The sequence below is a fragment of the Crotalus tigris genome, unplaced genomic scaffold (genome assembly GCF_016545835.1).
Source record: "Crotalus tigris isolate CLP2741 ecotype Arizona unplaced genomic scaffold, ASM1654583v1 scf7180000017624.2573661763:2888555, whole genome shotgun sequence".
Classification (NCBI taxonomy): Eukaryota; Metazoa; Chordata; class Lepidosauria; order Squamata; family Viperidae; genus Crotalus; species Crotalus tigris.
This window is the reverse complement of record NW_024096519.1, coordinates 1352489-1367739: the sequence shown is the minus strand read 5'-3', so window position 1 is coordinate 1367739 and position 15251 is coordinate 1352489. Positions and strand designations below refer to the sequence as shown.

General features: G+C 38.7%; 1 protein-coding gene and 1 long non-coding RNA gene across 12 annotated transcripts in view; both read left to right on the top strand.

Moving 5' to 3' along the window:
• The window catches only part of LOC120303256, a 178454-nt gene extending 176247 nt beyond the window's left edge, over positions 1 to 2207 (top strand). Inside the window, exon 4 of the long non-coding RNA XR_005555389.1 lies at positions 2140 to 2207. This is a non-coding gene — a long non-coding RNA (uncharacterized LOC120303256). The remainder of the gene's footprint in view (positions 1 to 2139) is intronic.
• Positions 2208 to 2550: 343 nt separating this feature from the next.
• Positions 2551 to 15251, top strand: part of HDAC9 (histone deacetylase 9) — a 347135-nt gene continuing 334434 nt past the window's right edge. For 6 of the 11 annotated variants that reach the window (XM_039332526.1, XM_039332546.1, XM_039332536.1 and 3 more), the window contains exon 1: positions 2551 to 2643. In XM_039332526.1, coding sequence (XP_039188460.1) covers positions 2628 to 2643 — 16 coding nt within the window. In that variant the 5' untranslated portion in view covers positions 2551 to 2627. The remainder of the gene's footprint in view (positions 2644 to 15251) is intronic. The other 5 variants (XR_005555379.1, XM_039332577.1, XM_039332587.1 and 2 more) reach the window with 3 other exon arrangements.

Below are 15251 nucleotides of genomic sequence, written 5' to 3'. Positions count from 1 at the left end.
ACATTTGCACAAATTCAGTCTAAATATACAGAGGACAAAAAATTATATGAAATACAAAAAGAGCCGCAAGGATTGGATAAAATTATACATGGAACAGAAATAAAATTAATTAGCAATTTATACAAATACCTATTGAGATATAAAATGGAAGATGAGGTTGTCAAATATGCAATGATTAGATGGGCAAAATTTTTTGAATATAATATAGAATTGGAGAAATGGGAAAAAATATGGGAAATAAACATAAAATTGACTATGTCAACGGCATTCAAGGAAAACCAGTTGAAGATGTTTTACAGATGGCATCTTCCACCAACAAAGCTTGCCAAGATGTTCCAGAACAACTCGCTAACATGCTGGAAATGTAAAAAAGTACATGGAACATATTATCATTTATGGTGGACATGCCCAGTTGCGAAAAAATATTGGACTACAATAAGAAGATGGATTGAAGAAATAATAGACCAACTCATAGACTGGAAACCAGAGATCTTTTTGCTGAGTATTTTAAACAGAAAATATAGTAAAGAAATATGGAACTTAATTTTACATATAATAACGGTGGCAAGAATAGCATATGCACAGTGCTGGAAAAACGAGAATATACCATCAGAGGAAGAAGTGGTAAGAAAATTCCTGGACTGTGCTGAGATGGACAAATTAACAAAAGAGATAAAAGAAAAGGAAGACACAGAGTACTATCTAACATGGAACAAGTGGTATGACTGGTGGGAGACTAGAAATAATAGAGGAGAATAAATATGGAAAGGTCAAAAGTGGAAAATGTGTGTATAATAATGTATAATAATAATATGAATTATTCTTAGTAAGAAGTAGAGTATGAAGGAAGAAAAATATAAATAAGAAACAACGGGGCAATAAGGACAAATATTCTAAAGAAGAATAAGGGGGAGAAATATAAATAATAGAAGATTACCATTACGTAATTGCTGTTAAAAAAAGAGGAGGAGTATATACTATGTATGTATGTGTGTTATGTTTTGTTTCATTTCGTTTTGTTGGTTTAAAAATAAAAAATAAAAATAAAAAAATAAAAATAAAAGAAGCTTCCAGAGTGTTATTTCTGAACTTGCACAGATCTATTTCCTCTGTACTTCTTTGTCAAAACAGCATCCACCAGAGGGAAATACTGATCTCTCTCCATCACATGCATAAGCAGATTTAAAATGTAAACATACATGCATATATATATATATATATATATATAGAGAGAGAGAGAGAGAGAGAGAGAGAGAGAGAGAGATGCATTGCTTTGGCATTGGGACAAAGAATTGTTTCTGAGGGATTACATTGGAGACCTGCAGCTTTTTAAGACGGAGAACGGCCAGCTGGGTTTGCTGAAATATTTTTAAATGCATTCATGCAGGCTCCGATCATCAGGCCACGCTTGACCTATTTTTGGCTCAGACCAGCCATTGTTCTATTTCTGTTGCCTGAGGGCCCTGCTGTTGTTGATCTGTATGCAAATGAGCACTCACTAGTTCCAGCCAATTTTGCCAAAGAGAGGAAGAGAAGCAGGCAGAAAGGCAAAGACAGAACAGGAGGAGGAAGAGGAAGGGGAAGCATTGGACTCAGGGATAATGACATGTGCCAGGGTTGAGAGTAATTGAAACTAAATTCCATAGGGAATACAATCCCTAGAAAATGCCAGCTAGTTTTTGGATTTCAGTGGCTTTGTTTCTCTCATTCGATTCCTAAGAATAAATTGAAAGAGAAATTTATCTTTTTTCCACCTGCTCTTTGAATGCAGAACACAACTAAGGTACATAATAATGTTTATTTTTCTCTCATTTGCAAATGCAAAGACACACATGCACACATATACATGCAAACGTGCACACAGAGAAAGAGGCTATTTTTCTGTAATAAATTGAATTGTCTTAGAAGTGGATTTCATCATAATTGGAACTGGATTGATAACTTAGAAATCTGTCTGTATAAAAGTAGTTCATATATATTCATTTTGGCAAGTTGTACTATGAATATTGTTTAAATCCCAGAGAAAGGTTTGTTTCCAACATCTCTGAACGATTGGTGATGAATCTTTCATGTAGCTGAACTGCAGACTGATTGGAACATGCAGCAGACAATTTATGAGAGTGAATTGTTTTTTCTCAGATGGAGTTTCAAGACGCGATCAGCTCTTGGCTCAGCAAAGAATGCACAGCATGATCAGCTCAGGTAGGAAATTCAGAGTAATTTATCAATAAAATATAGATGTGAAACATCTCTTATGTTCAGCTTCTTATTAGTTCTATTCTTTCCAATCTAATATTTTGTGGGTTGAATTTTCTGGGAATGATTTCTGGGGTTGGGGGAGAGTGTCTCTCCCTCCCTCCCTCCCTCCCTCCCTCCCTCCCCCTCCCTCCCCCTCCCTCCCTCCCTCCCTCTCTCTCTCTCTCTCTCTCTCTCTCTCTCTCTCTCTCTCTCTCTCGATAGTGGGTTTGGGAAAACCATTACAGTTATGATAGTAAACCTACCTAACAGCTTGTCTGTTTGGAAGAAAGCCTCATAGCCTGAGCTGCTTCAAACACACTTAGTTATCCAAATCAATGAGTTCTTAGCTGCAAATTTAAAATATTGCTTTGTTGAAGAGGGTTATATCCATGTTACAACTAGAAGGTCTGTTATCATACTATTGCTGAAAAAAATCATATGATTTCTGCTAATATGTTTTTTTATTCTGTAGTGATGTCTTAGAAAATTATTCTTAAGTGCCTTGGCTTGCACTACATTTGAGTTCATTTCTAGTACTTGAAACATATTTGGGAAAATTGAATGTGAAAATTACATTTGTGCTAATATGTTTTTTTTTAATTCTATAGTGATGTCTTAGAAGATTATTCTAAGTGCCTTGGTTTGCACTACATTTGAGTTCATTTCTAGTACTTGAAACATATTTGGGAAATTTGAATGTGAAAATTAGATGCCAATGAGTCAATGCAAGTGTTTAAAGAACAGGTGTTTTAAAGATGCAGTTACCAAATGATTGAAGTTCTCCTCCCCCCTCCCCCCCATCAACTTTTATGGTTTCCCTAGCTTATATTCTGTTTATATATTTTGTAAAAATCAAGGTAATGTGATCTTGGAGGAATTATTTTATGTGTTTGCCAGTCATTTAAAATACAGATAAATACATAAATGTTCTTAGGTATATCACATGTTGCAGAGGTTATACTGTATTTCCAAAATCGTAATGAGATTATTTTAATCCTAACTTCTCTAATTTGTTCATTTTAAATTCTCTCCATCTTCTTCATTTGAAATGTTTGCTCATAACTGAAAATAATTTATAAAGATTTTTGAGATTAAAAAAAATTGATTGACACTGTGATATTTATATTTCTAGTACACCTATTGATCTCCACAGGATTTAAATGTATGATATTTGACACTGTTACTTTTTCTGGTTTATATGGTAAAACATATGGAATTATACCTTTATAGAAAAAATAAAATAAAACAACAGGAATTGTGAATACCTGTACCTCCTCCCCTTTAATTGTGTTTTTGAGAATGATTTAATTTTACACATTCTTAAAAAAGAGAAACTTCATTAAAATTACAGTAGGCAAATAATGCTAGTTGGAGTTTTTTATTACCTTCTCCATACTAGAAAAAATTATGTTGATTGATTTCCACTTGTTACACTTCTTTTGAAGGCTTTTGATCTCTGGGCAAGTGAAAAATATTCAAGTTGATCTGGTCCCATAATAATTCTTTTGGGAAAGGGGAAAGGGTTGAGTATTAAAAAATAACATACTACTGAGGTACATTAAATGTACATCTGAACTTTTACTCTTCAAAAGTCTTGAAGAAACTATAAATAGTAATTTACTGTAAAAAAAACCCCCACAAGTACCAGAAATATAAAGGTAAAGATTTCCTTATCCAGTCATGTCTGACTCTAGGGCATGATGCTCATCTATTTTTCTTGACTGAGGGAGCTAGTGTCATGTGAAGAAATTTTCTGTGGTCCTGTAGCTGTCTGTATTAAGCTATTTTGGCCTTATGAAAAAGTTTATATTCTGTTAATCTATTATGTATAGCCATAGACTATAGGAATGACCCTATTCAGTGGATCAAATTTTGAATTAGAAGGCACAGGCTTATTCTATAGTTCCTATACAGATATACAGAAGTAAGATTTTTGACAGGTGTGATTTCCTTAAACTCAAAAGATATGGCCAGCAGAATCTGATAAAATACCATCTTAAAGGTTAAATATACACAGCTTTAATAATTAAAGTATCAACAGATATAATCTATACAGAGGTATCTCTCTAGGAGGATTCTCGACAATTCAGATCATGGTTGTCCAAAAGATCCCTTTTCAAAAATGAAGAAGCTTCTTGGATGAGAGGTGAAACATTTTCCAAGGAAAAAAAACCAAGAAAGTCCAATTGTCTTTTTGAAAAAGCATCTTTCGGACATACAGAGCTATAATAAATTTAAAACTTCAGGCTTCCACTTACATGTTTTAATAGTCAACACATTTTTCCTTTTCCAAAACCTTGGTAGAGATTAATCATTTATAAAATCTCTAACAGTCATTTGAATAAAATATGTTAAAGGATTTATTAAACAGAAGAATGATGAAAAGTTGGGTACAGAAATGAATTCAAGTAAAACAAAACGATCTGTAGTAGAGATCCTGGAAAGACAGTGCTTTAGCAAAAGTAATAGTATGAGATATTACTTGGAGCTTTTGTAATTAGTTCAGATATATAGCTATTCTTTTAGTCCTGAGTATGGTCATTGGCATGGTTAACAATATTTCCTATGGTGCCAACCTGGCTATATGGCCAGTGTATATTTACTCAACTCTGTTTTGAATTATTTTAATTAATAGTTAAATTATTTACAACTGTTATTAATTATAATGTCAAAGGATCCTATAAAGGCTCTTTCAGCATATTTAGGAAAAAATGGTGAATGGTTGCAATCTAATGCTTTATATTAAAGCATGCCCACACAACTAAGATTTGTGTAAATGCAAGCTCAATACAGAACATTTCAGGCTAAAAAGGAATGAGAGAAAGCAGCCGTAGTACTCTGCTTTCTTTACATGAAAATGTCATTTAAATGTGTTTTACTCTATCACAATCAACCTTATTTTAGTAATCTATGCTACTGAGTTCAGTATGCCTTGCTAATCTATAAAGTGGTACATTCAAGTCATTTGGAGAAAGATTATAGTTAAAGGAATGAAGTTAATGTTTTCAGGAAAAACTAGAAAAGATTTATATTTAAAACCTTGGAATTGCTACTAACTGGTGTTAATTAATCTCTCCAATTCAGTGCTTTCACATATGTTGGGGCTACAATTCATAGAATGGCAAAGCAATGTGGCAAAATAAAGGGTTAATAATTACTAGTGTAGATACTACTAAGCTATATACTGTATATTGATTGATCTAAATTGGGGGTTGGGAACTTGTGGCCCCTAAACCCTTGTTGAACTTAGAAGATCCAGGCAACAGGGCCATTGATCAAGGATGCTACGCATTTACATCTAGAGGCTATATATTCTCCAAGATGTTGCTAGTTAAAATTATAATACCCTTTTGTTTATATGATACAACCTGGTATATATAAATTGTTGGGTCCTCGGCTAATGGCAATGACGACGTGAGACATTCTTGATTTTCAGTAACCTTCTTTATTTCTCTTCAGCAGCCCCATTACAACTCAAGGCAGCACGGACTTCTCAGCCTCTCTTAAGGACCTTTTTCCCCGGGCCAAAAGGCAACATTTAGGCGCGCTAAACACCTCGTGCATGCGCGCGAGCGCTGGCGCCAACCAGTCTGGTCCCGGGCAACTTGCAGCTGCCCGGGACCATTGCAACGTCCCGAGCCTGCCCTTTTGCAGGCTCAGGACATAACACCCCTTCCCCCCCGGCTAAGACTACATTGACAATTTTAACGCGACCTCAACACGAGCGTGGTGTACACTCTTGTTAAATGGTACCACGCTATAGTGCTGGGGATTAACTCCAGGGTTCCCATTTCCGGCTTCCACAGAATACACTTAAGTCTTCTGCCTGGCCAGTAAGGTTATAAAATCTTCAATATTTGGGAGACCTCTTATCTCTCTGTGACCTATGTAGGCCTGGATTATTTACAAGTACACCTTGTCCTGTGGAGGTTATAGGTTCACCCCCCTTCTCAGACCCTGGTGGCCCCTGTGGACTGTGCCCTGATGCCTGGCCTGCTTGCTTGCCCACCGGGCTCATCAGGCCAGGACTTCGCTCTCTCTCTAACCTGGTTGACCTGCCTAGTTGCAGGCGATCTGACCCTTCTATTAAGCTGCCATTGTTGGGTAGCTCTGAATGGCCTCTCAAGCCCACACTGGACCTAACGGGAGGCTGGCTTCCTCCACTCCCCAGTTCCATAGCAGGACTGTCTGTTATCTCAGTATTGTCCCAAAACTCAGTTCCCCCCTCCGTTGAACCAGAGGGTCCAATGTCTAGAATTGGCTCTTCTCCCACTTCCCTGTGGCAGTGTCCTTCTCTGGGGACTGTGGCTGTGTTGGGCCACTTGTATTGATTGTGTGCCAGCTCTCTTGCAATGTTTGAGTCATTAGGATGCTCCCGGTTATTCTCCCTGACTGGAGTGCTGAAAGGTGTATGTGTGTAATGATTATGCCCCCGGGGTGACTCCCTGGCTGGAGTCTATGCTGTAGCTTGTGCACTAACTGGTTCCCTTGAATTCCTGTTTGGAACATTCGTGGAATCATGCGACAGGCCCTCTGTGGCCTCACTGTGAGAGTCTGAATGCTGCCAACACCCTTCCCTTTGCCCGTAAGGGTCCCCTTCCCCCCCTGGAAAAGAACCAGGAGTCTCTGCAGGTGAGTTCAGCCTTGTACACAGCTGGTCAATATGCCGTCGCAGGATGCGGCCGTCTTCCAAGGAGACCTCATAAGACAAAGGGCCTGTAACTTTGCAAACAGTGGCAGGAACCCATAAATGGCCTGGCCCGTAGTTACGGGTCCATACAGGGGCACCCACTTGCAATTGCCACGGTGCCCTGGGCTGTGTACCCCTAGGCGGCAGTCTGTCCGGATGCAACCGGTCAAGTTTAGTAATAAGTTTGCTCCCCCAACGAAGTTCAGCTGGGCTCCTCCCGGTAGAAGTGGAAGGTGTAGTGCGGTATGAAAGGAGGAAGTCAACCAACCTGTGATGCCAGTCCCCATAGGTAAGTCTCTTTAAAGCATCCTTGGTGATGTGGACCATCCGTTTAGCCATCCCGTTGGTGGAAGGGTGGAAAGGAGCAGAAGTGGCATGACGAATCATGTTGGCCTGTAAGAAAGCTTGGAATTCGGAAGAAGTGAATTGAGGGCCATTGTCAGACATCAAAACATCCGGAAGCCCATGTGCAGCAAAAATTCCCCGCGGTATTTGGATAGTCTTTGCAGTGGTGGTGGACGAGACAGGTACAACCTCAAGCCATTTTGAATAGCTATCAACCAGGACCAAGAAGAATTGACCCTGAAAGGGCCCAGCGTAGTCAATGTGCACCCTAGACCATGGAAACTGTGTTTCCTCCCACCTATGTACGGGAGCCTGAGGCATTTCTGGGCGTGAGCATTGACAAAGGTGACAAGCATGCACCTTAGCCTAAATTTCCTTATCTAACCCAGGCCACCACAAGTGGCTGCGCGCAAGCACCTGCATTCGAACAATGCCAGGATGACCCTCGTGAAGGGACCATAAGACTCTAGACCTCATTGAGGTAGGAATGACAACTCTGCTACCCCACAGCAGACAGCCCTGGAAGGTGAACAACTCGTTCCTTTTTAACCAGAAACTCTGAAACTCAGTACCTGGACAACTCTCTGGCCATCCAGACAAAATCCAAGATAAGACTCGAGAGAGTGTAAGATCCGTGGCTGATTCAGCAGCCACATCCCTGGCGTTAAGGGGTGACTCAGGCAGTGCTTGAATTGAAAGAATATTGATTGCCGGGGCAGGGTCAGCCTTAACTACCTGTAAGGGTAATCTACTGAGGCCATCAGCATGGCCCATTTCTTTGCCCGGTTTGTGAATTAGAGAAAAATCATAAGCTGACAGGAAGATTGACCATCTGAGCATCCTGGGAGAGATAATGTGAGGGGTCTGTTTGTTAGTTGTAAACAATCCCAACAAAGGCTTATGGTCAGTGTAGACCGTGAAATGTCTGCCATATAAAAAATCATGGAATTTTTTGATTCCAGCAACAACAGCTAAGGCCTCCCTGTCTATCTGGGCATAATTCCTCTCAGCAGATGATAAAGTTCTGGAGTAATATGCAACAGGAACCTGAGTTCCATCAGGTGTGAGATGGCTGAGTACAGCTCCTACGCCATAAGGGGAAGCATCACAAGCAATGCACACAGGGAGTGTTTCATTAAAATGTGCAAGCACATTGTTAGATGTTAGCAAGGCCTTAATCTTATTGAAGCTTGCTTCGTGTGCTTGTGATCATTCCCACACAGCTTGTTTGTCAAGAAGCCTATGGAGTGGTTCAGCTACATCAGCCTTGTTAGGAATAAATGAATTGTAGAAATTCAAAAGTCCCAGAAAAGCTTGCAGTTCAGCTTTGGACTTAGGTCTGGGAGCTTGTGTGATAGCTTTTAATTTGGACTCAGCATCATCACCCATTGGCATCAATTCTGAACCCCAGAAAATCTGTAGAAGACACCCTAATTTTACATTTGTCATTTTTAAGTTTGAGTCCTGTTTTCCAAAACCTCAGCAGGACAGCCCTCAATCTTTCAGCCAAATTTTGGGTAGACTCTCCAGCGATTAAGACATCATCAAAATAGGGACAAATCCCTGGAATACCCCTCAAGGTATTTTCCATTACTCTTTGGAAAATTCCAGGAGCTACGTTTACTCCAAATTGCAGTCTCTTGACCTTGAATGCCCCCCCCTATGAGTTACAATGGTTTGTGCCACAGCAGTAGCTTTGTCCACAGGCAACTGTTGGCAAGCCTGAGCTAAATCAAGCTTTGCAAAAATACGCCCCCCTTTGAGGGAAGCCAGAATGTGGCTGACAATAGGCACAGGATAGGCATGTTGTTGTAATGCCTTATTGAGCGTGCATTTGTAATCTGCACAAATGCGAATATCCCCATTAGCCTTAAGAGGCGTTACTATGGGAGTTTCCCATGGACTGGAGTCAACAGGTTCTAAGACTCCTTGCTGAATCAATTTGTCCAATTCAGCATCAATTTTCCCTTTTAAGGCAAAAGGTACCTTTCTTGCCTTTACTCTGATAGGAGTGACAGTTGGGTCTAATTTCAAAGACACTGGGGGACTCTTGTATGTGCCCAACTGAGGGCTGAATACATCTGCAAATTCCTTGCAGACTTCCTGTAAGTCTAACGTTTGCAGACTGTTGAGCCCTGTTACTTGTATTCCCAGGGCCTCAAACCAATCAAGTCCTATGAGACTCGTACGATCACCCCCCACTACCAATGCATCTAGTGGACCTTCAAAATCCTTATACTGCACGTTAAGGGTGGCCTCCCCCTTAACACACACTTTGGAGTTTTGGAAGTCTGTTAGTACTATGTTAGAAGGCCTAAGCTTGGCCTGGAAACCACTACCAGAACAAATCTTTCTGAATGTGTGAATGGAGATGATTGAAAGTGCAGATCCAGTGACCAATGGAACTCCTTGCAATTTCACCTTAAGTGACAGCTTCTTTTTAAGTGGTCTGTGTGTGCCTGTCTTAAAAATGCTTCTTCGTGAAGCACAGAAACCCACCCTGTTTTGGCTGGGGACCCTGGTGCCTTTCAGGTGCAATTCTTCTCGGGGTTGTACCTTCTGTCGGCCCAGACACAGAGCTGCTATGTGGCCTTGCTTCCCACATGCTCTACAGATTGCAGAACGGAACTTGCAGTCGGTCCTCTTGTGGCGACCTCCACACCCGAAGCACTTGGGTACAGGTGAAGACTTTTCTTTGCCTTCTTTGGTTGGGTAGAGATGATCTATTTCTTCATCAGGCTCCTCTTCTGAGCTTCCTTGAACTCCCTCGTGATGCACGGAAACAGCTTCTGGAAAGCTTTTGATGGGCCTCATTTTTTTGATTGCTCCACTTGCTGCCTCTTCTGCAGTAACCTCTCTCAAGGCATCTTGGAAAGATATGTCCTCTTTGGCAAAAAGCCTTTGTTGTACATCTCTGTTTCTCAGTCCACATACAAGTCTATCTCTCAGTCTTTCCTCTAAGTCTTTAAATTCGCAATGCTTAGCTGCCTTTCTTAATGTAGCAATGTACTCTTTAGCTGATTCACCAGCCCGTTGATCCCGCTGTTCAAAATTATGTCTCCAAGCAATAACAGACTACTTGGGTTGAAAATGCTCTTTCAGTAATTTCTTAAGATCTGTGTAGGTAACAGATTCAAGAGGTGCAGGGGCTACTAAGTTTTCAGCAATTTCAAATGCATCTTGACCACAAACGCAGAGTAGTGTGGCGGCCTTTAAGCCCTCTTTTCTTACTTGATTAACTCTGAAATAATTTTCTGCTCGGGCCACGTAAGATTCCCATCTTTCGGGATGTGTAATATCAAACTCTGAAAGTTTTCCAATCTTTGCCATTTTAGTCTATCAGGGTCTATCAGCCAGCTTACCTCCAACGAAGCTGTATTGGCAGGCAGTTGTTGAATTTAACGCCGTTTCCTCGCTGTGCTGGACTCCAGGGTAAGCTTACAATTATTTGCGTAATTACAAGGCAATCCCACCTTCATCGCCAGTGTTGCGTCCTTGGCTAATGGCAATGACGACGCGAGACATTCTTGATGTTCAGTAACCTTCTTTATTTCTCTTCAGCACCCCGTTACAACTCAAGGCAGCACGGACTTCTCAGCCTCTCTTAAGGACCTTTTTCCCCGGGCCAAAAGGCAACATTTAGGCGCACTAAACACCTCGCGCATGCATGCGAGCGCTGGCGCCAACCAGTCTGGTCCCGGGCAACTTGCAGCTGCCCGGGACCGTTGCAACATCCCGAGCCTGCCCTTTTGCAGGCTCAGGACATAACATAAATCATCTACCACAAATTATAAAATAGATACCAGTATGCATGCATGCATACAAACAGGCAATTTTACTACACATTAAACAGATTCCATTGCAATTAAAAAAATCCTTAAAGTATGTAAATATTGCTCAATGAGATCAATTTATCTTAAATAAAAATATATAATAGGCATAAACTGAACAAGTACAGAAACTATGTGTTAATAAAATGTTGCCTTTTTTGAAATAGCATAACTAAAATTACTACTTTTTAGTTTTTAGAATGTTACAAACCAGATATGAAAAGACAGATAATGATTAAGATATTTTATGTTGGTACCAAATAAGGATAGATATATTACTGCTTAATAATAGATCTTTAAATTGTTATGTTTCCAGAAATATCTTTTTTGAATATATTACAGCTTTTCCTATATCAAAAATACTTTTTTTATTGAAAGTTTTTAAATTTTACAAAACAAATCCCTTCCCCAAACCCCCACCCTCCCGTACCCTCCCCCATCTTCCCCAAACCTCCCATACCCTCCCTCAACCTTCCCAGAGCTGAGTACAGGCTTAATTAAAATTTTCAAAGAAAATAAAAAATAGAAAAAAACTTAAAACACATATAAATCCTAAACAAATCTAAATACCTTAAATTAAACAAATTATCTTCTCTAAAACATAATAGTTGCAAACATTAAACACACATTATAATATATTTAAACATTTTCTAGTATTGTACTTATATTATTATCCATCATTCTATATAGAATCCCCAAAACACAGATTTAAACATTACTTTCTTTAAATATCCATACCTACAATATAAGATCTAATCTCCCTCTTTCTTTACTCTAGAGCACAAAAATAAGCATATAAACATTCATTATACCATTAAGACTGGATACTCTTTTGAATAGTTAAACTAAATACTTATATTTAAACTTCTTATCTAAAATTTTCATTCAATCTCCATAATCTTCTCTCCTATCAAGAAAAGAAAAAACTTAAAAAACATATAAATCCTAAACAAATCTAAATACGTTTAATTAAACAAATTAGCTTCTCTAAAAAATAATAATAATAATAGATCCCATAAACATAACTTAAAACATTAAAATTCCCTTATACCTGTTTAAATCTTTACCAATAACAAATTCCTCCACAATAAACACATTCCGTCTCTTATCCATAAACCTCTTAAAGGTAATTCCAAAAAGTATGTAAATCTTAGTTCTCCCGCAATCTCAATAGTCTTCTAAATACTTAAACTAAATACTTAAACTTAACCAATAGCCAGTTCCATCTACTGTAAACACAATCCTTATCAGTCTCTCTTGTCCATAAATCTCGAAAGAAGTACTTTAAAATCTGCCCTTAAAGGTAGCTCCCAAAAATTTATAAGTCCTGGTTCTCCCACAAACTCAGGAACCAATACTTGTGAGGCTTCCTTAACCTCCTTCTTCTGTTGGTCTTTCTCTTTACGTTTATATGTTGCACAAGTTGTCCTCTGCTCTTTCATCTCGACTTGTTGAGGCCCCTCAAACTGAAATTTCCCATTTTTAATTAATATAGGCTCTTCACACTGCAATTCTGCCCTTAAAGGTTGCTCCAAAGAGTTTATAAATCCTACTTCTCCCGCAGATTCAGGAACCAATACTTGTGAAACTTCCTTGACCTTCTTCTGTTGATCCTTTTCTTTACAATTGTATGTTACACCGGTTGTCTTCTGCTCCTCCATCTCTACTTGTTGAGGCCCCTCAAACTGAAGTTTCCCAATTTTCATAAGTGTAAGCACTTCAGATTGCAATTCTGCCTTTTTATCTTCCAAAGCTTTAAACGTGATAGGTGGCGATGAACATACCCCCAGGACCGAAGTATAAAAGTCTTTTGCTTTAGAAACAGTATTAAGACTATAACGTATCCCCAGGTAATTCACCACCATTCCAGTCGGAACATCCCATCTAAACAAAATTTGTCTCTTTTTAAGTTCGTCTGCTAAAAAAGCAAACTCCTTTCTTCTTCTTAAAATTTTAGATGGGATCTCCTTTAAAATTATAACATTTTGTGAAGCAATTTGAAACCTCTTCTTATAAAAAGCTTGTATAATTTCATTGCACAGGGATCTTTTCCCAAAGTAAATTACCACATCTCTTGGCAAATTCTTTTGCTCTGCCACCACAGAGTTAACTCTAAATGTCTGTTCAATTTCACTAAGTATTTCCTCTTTTTCTCTATTCAAAATCACAGCAAAGTCCTTTGCAACCATCTCTCTCAGATCTCCTTGCACAGACTCACCCAAACCTCTGATTCTTAAAGCATATTCCATTTGTTTATATTGAAGCATAAGAATCTCATCTTGAAAATTTTTCATCTCTTTTTCCATACTTTCAAATTTTTCCTCCGTCAATTCCACTTTTTCTACTACTTCTTCTACACGAGAATTCAACTTTTCAAGAACAGAGGCAACTCCTTTTAAAGCCAAAACTATCTCTTGCCTCAAAGTCTTATTGTTTTCCTCTAGAATCTCTTTCATTTCTCCCCTAATTTGAAGTATAACATCTCCCATCATATCTTGCAAATCCTTCACCATTGTTGACTGTAGCAAAGAAGAAGATGAGGCTATTAATTTAGGTTGTTGCGCTGATGATGACACCAAAGAAGAAGCCACTTTAGAAGCTGTAGGGATTACTGGACGCTTTGGAGCCATCTTAAAAAAATCTTTACTCCTTCTTAGAAATTGCAAAAATTAAACAAAGGAAAAAAAGAAGTTAACTCCATAAAATCAAAAAAAAAAATCCTTCAAGAGGAGATCATTATAATAAAAAAGGAGTTCAAAAAAAAGAAAAGAGAGAAAGAAAAAAGAATAATTAAATAGAAAAAATCCATTCCACTAACACTCCATTCCGATCATTAAAAAAAAACAAAAAAAAACAAAAAAAAGAAAAAGGGAAAGGGAAAAAAGAAACCCCAAAAAGCCTGCCGGTCGCCATTCTACCTTCCGGAAAAAAAACACCGAAAGGCTTGCCGATCGCCATTTTACTTTCCCTTTCAACAAAGGAAAAAAAAATAAAAAGAGGGAATATAAAAGTAAAAATAAATCTTTGAACTTAAAATCCAAATAAAATCCAAGAAAGCAAAAACTAAATCCTCTACTCAGCTCTGTCTGCTTCTAAAAAAAACTCACCAGTTAACTTTAATCGCGGAGGTGGTTGCAGCGGCTTGTTTTGTCCCTAGGGACAAAAGCAGCTGGGAAGCGGAGACAGTCTGAACTCCGTGGGAGCACTCTTTTCACCCCCCCCAAAAAAACCTTGGGGGTGCATAAGAGGCTCTACCACTATTCAGACACCTCTCTACTCCTCCCTTTGCCCGGGAGGGGGTTTTTGAACCGCTGAACAGCTGATGTCCACTGTTCATAGCGATTCAAACACTTACCCAGGAGGACGGCTACAAAGTAGCCGCCATCGCGCGCGCAGATCCACCGGAAGCCATATCAAAAATACTTTTGAAAATACTCCCTATTTATATAAGAACCTCTATTGCTAAAATATGAAATTTAATCAGTACTTTTGTCATTATCAAATGGAAGTTTACAGGAATTAATGGGATACTTATAAAAATGTGGCAAGAAGAAGAAGAATCAACAAAGGTTCTAATCAAACTATGGAAAACAGATTAGAAATAAATCTGGCCAAACAATGTAAGAAATCAGTCTACGTATCTATCTATCTATCTATCTATCTATCTATCTATCTATCTATCTATCTATCTATCCATCTATCTATCCATTCATTCATTCATTCATTAAATTTATTTGCTACCCATCATGTTTCAAAGCAACTTTAGGTGGCTTACAGCATTAAGCATACATAAGAAACTTAATAGAGTATGAAACTATTGTACAATAATGTACAATTTGATATGATAGCAAAATAATGCAGATTAGAGCCCTACATGCCAGATATTCAGCCTGATTTTAAAAGGCCAAAGAACAACAGACATCATGCATGCTGACTGAAATAGCCAAAGAATACCAGAATGAATTCAACATACTCTTCATTGATTATGGTAGTCTTTTATTGTTGACCATGTCAAGATATGGAATATCCTCTAACTGTCATGGATCTGTCCCCACACCCTTCTCTGGACATAAGTTCAGAGGAGGAGGGTGAGTTTGAGTTGGTAAAGTGCAGACCTGTTGGTCAGGATTGGGGCTTGGAAAGTCCTA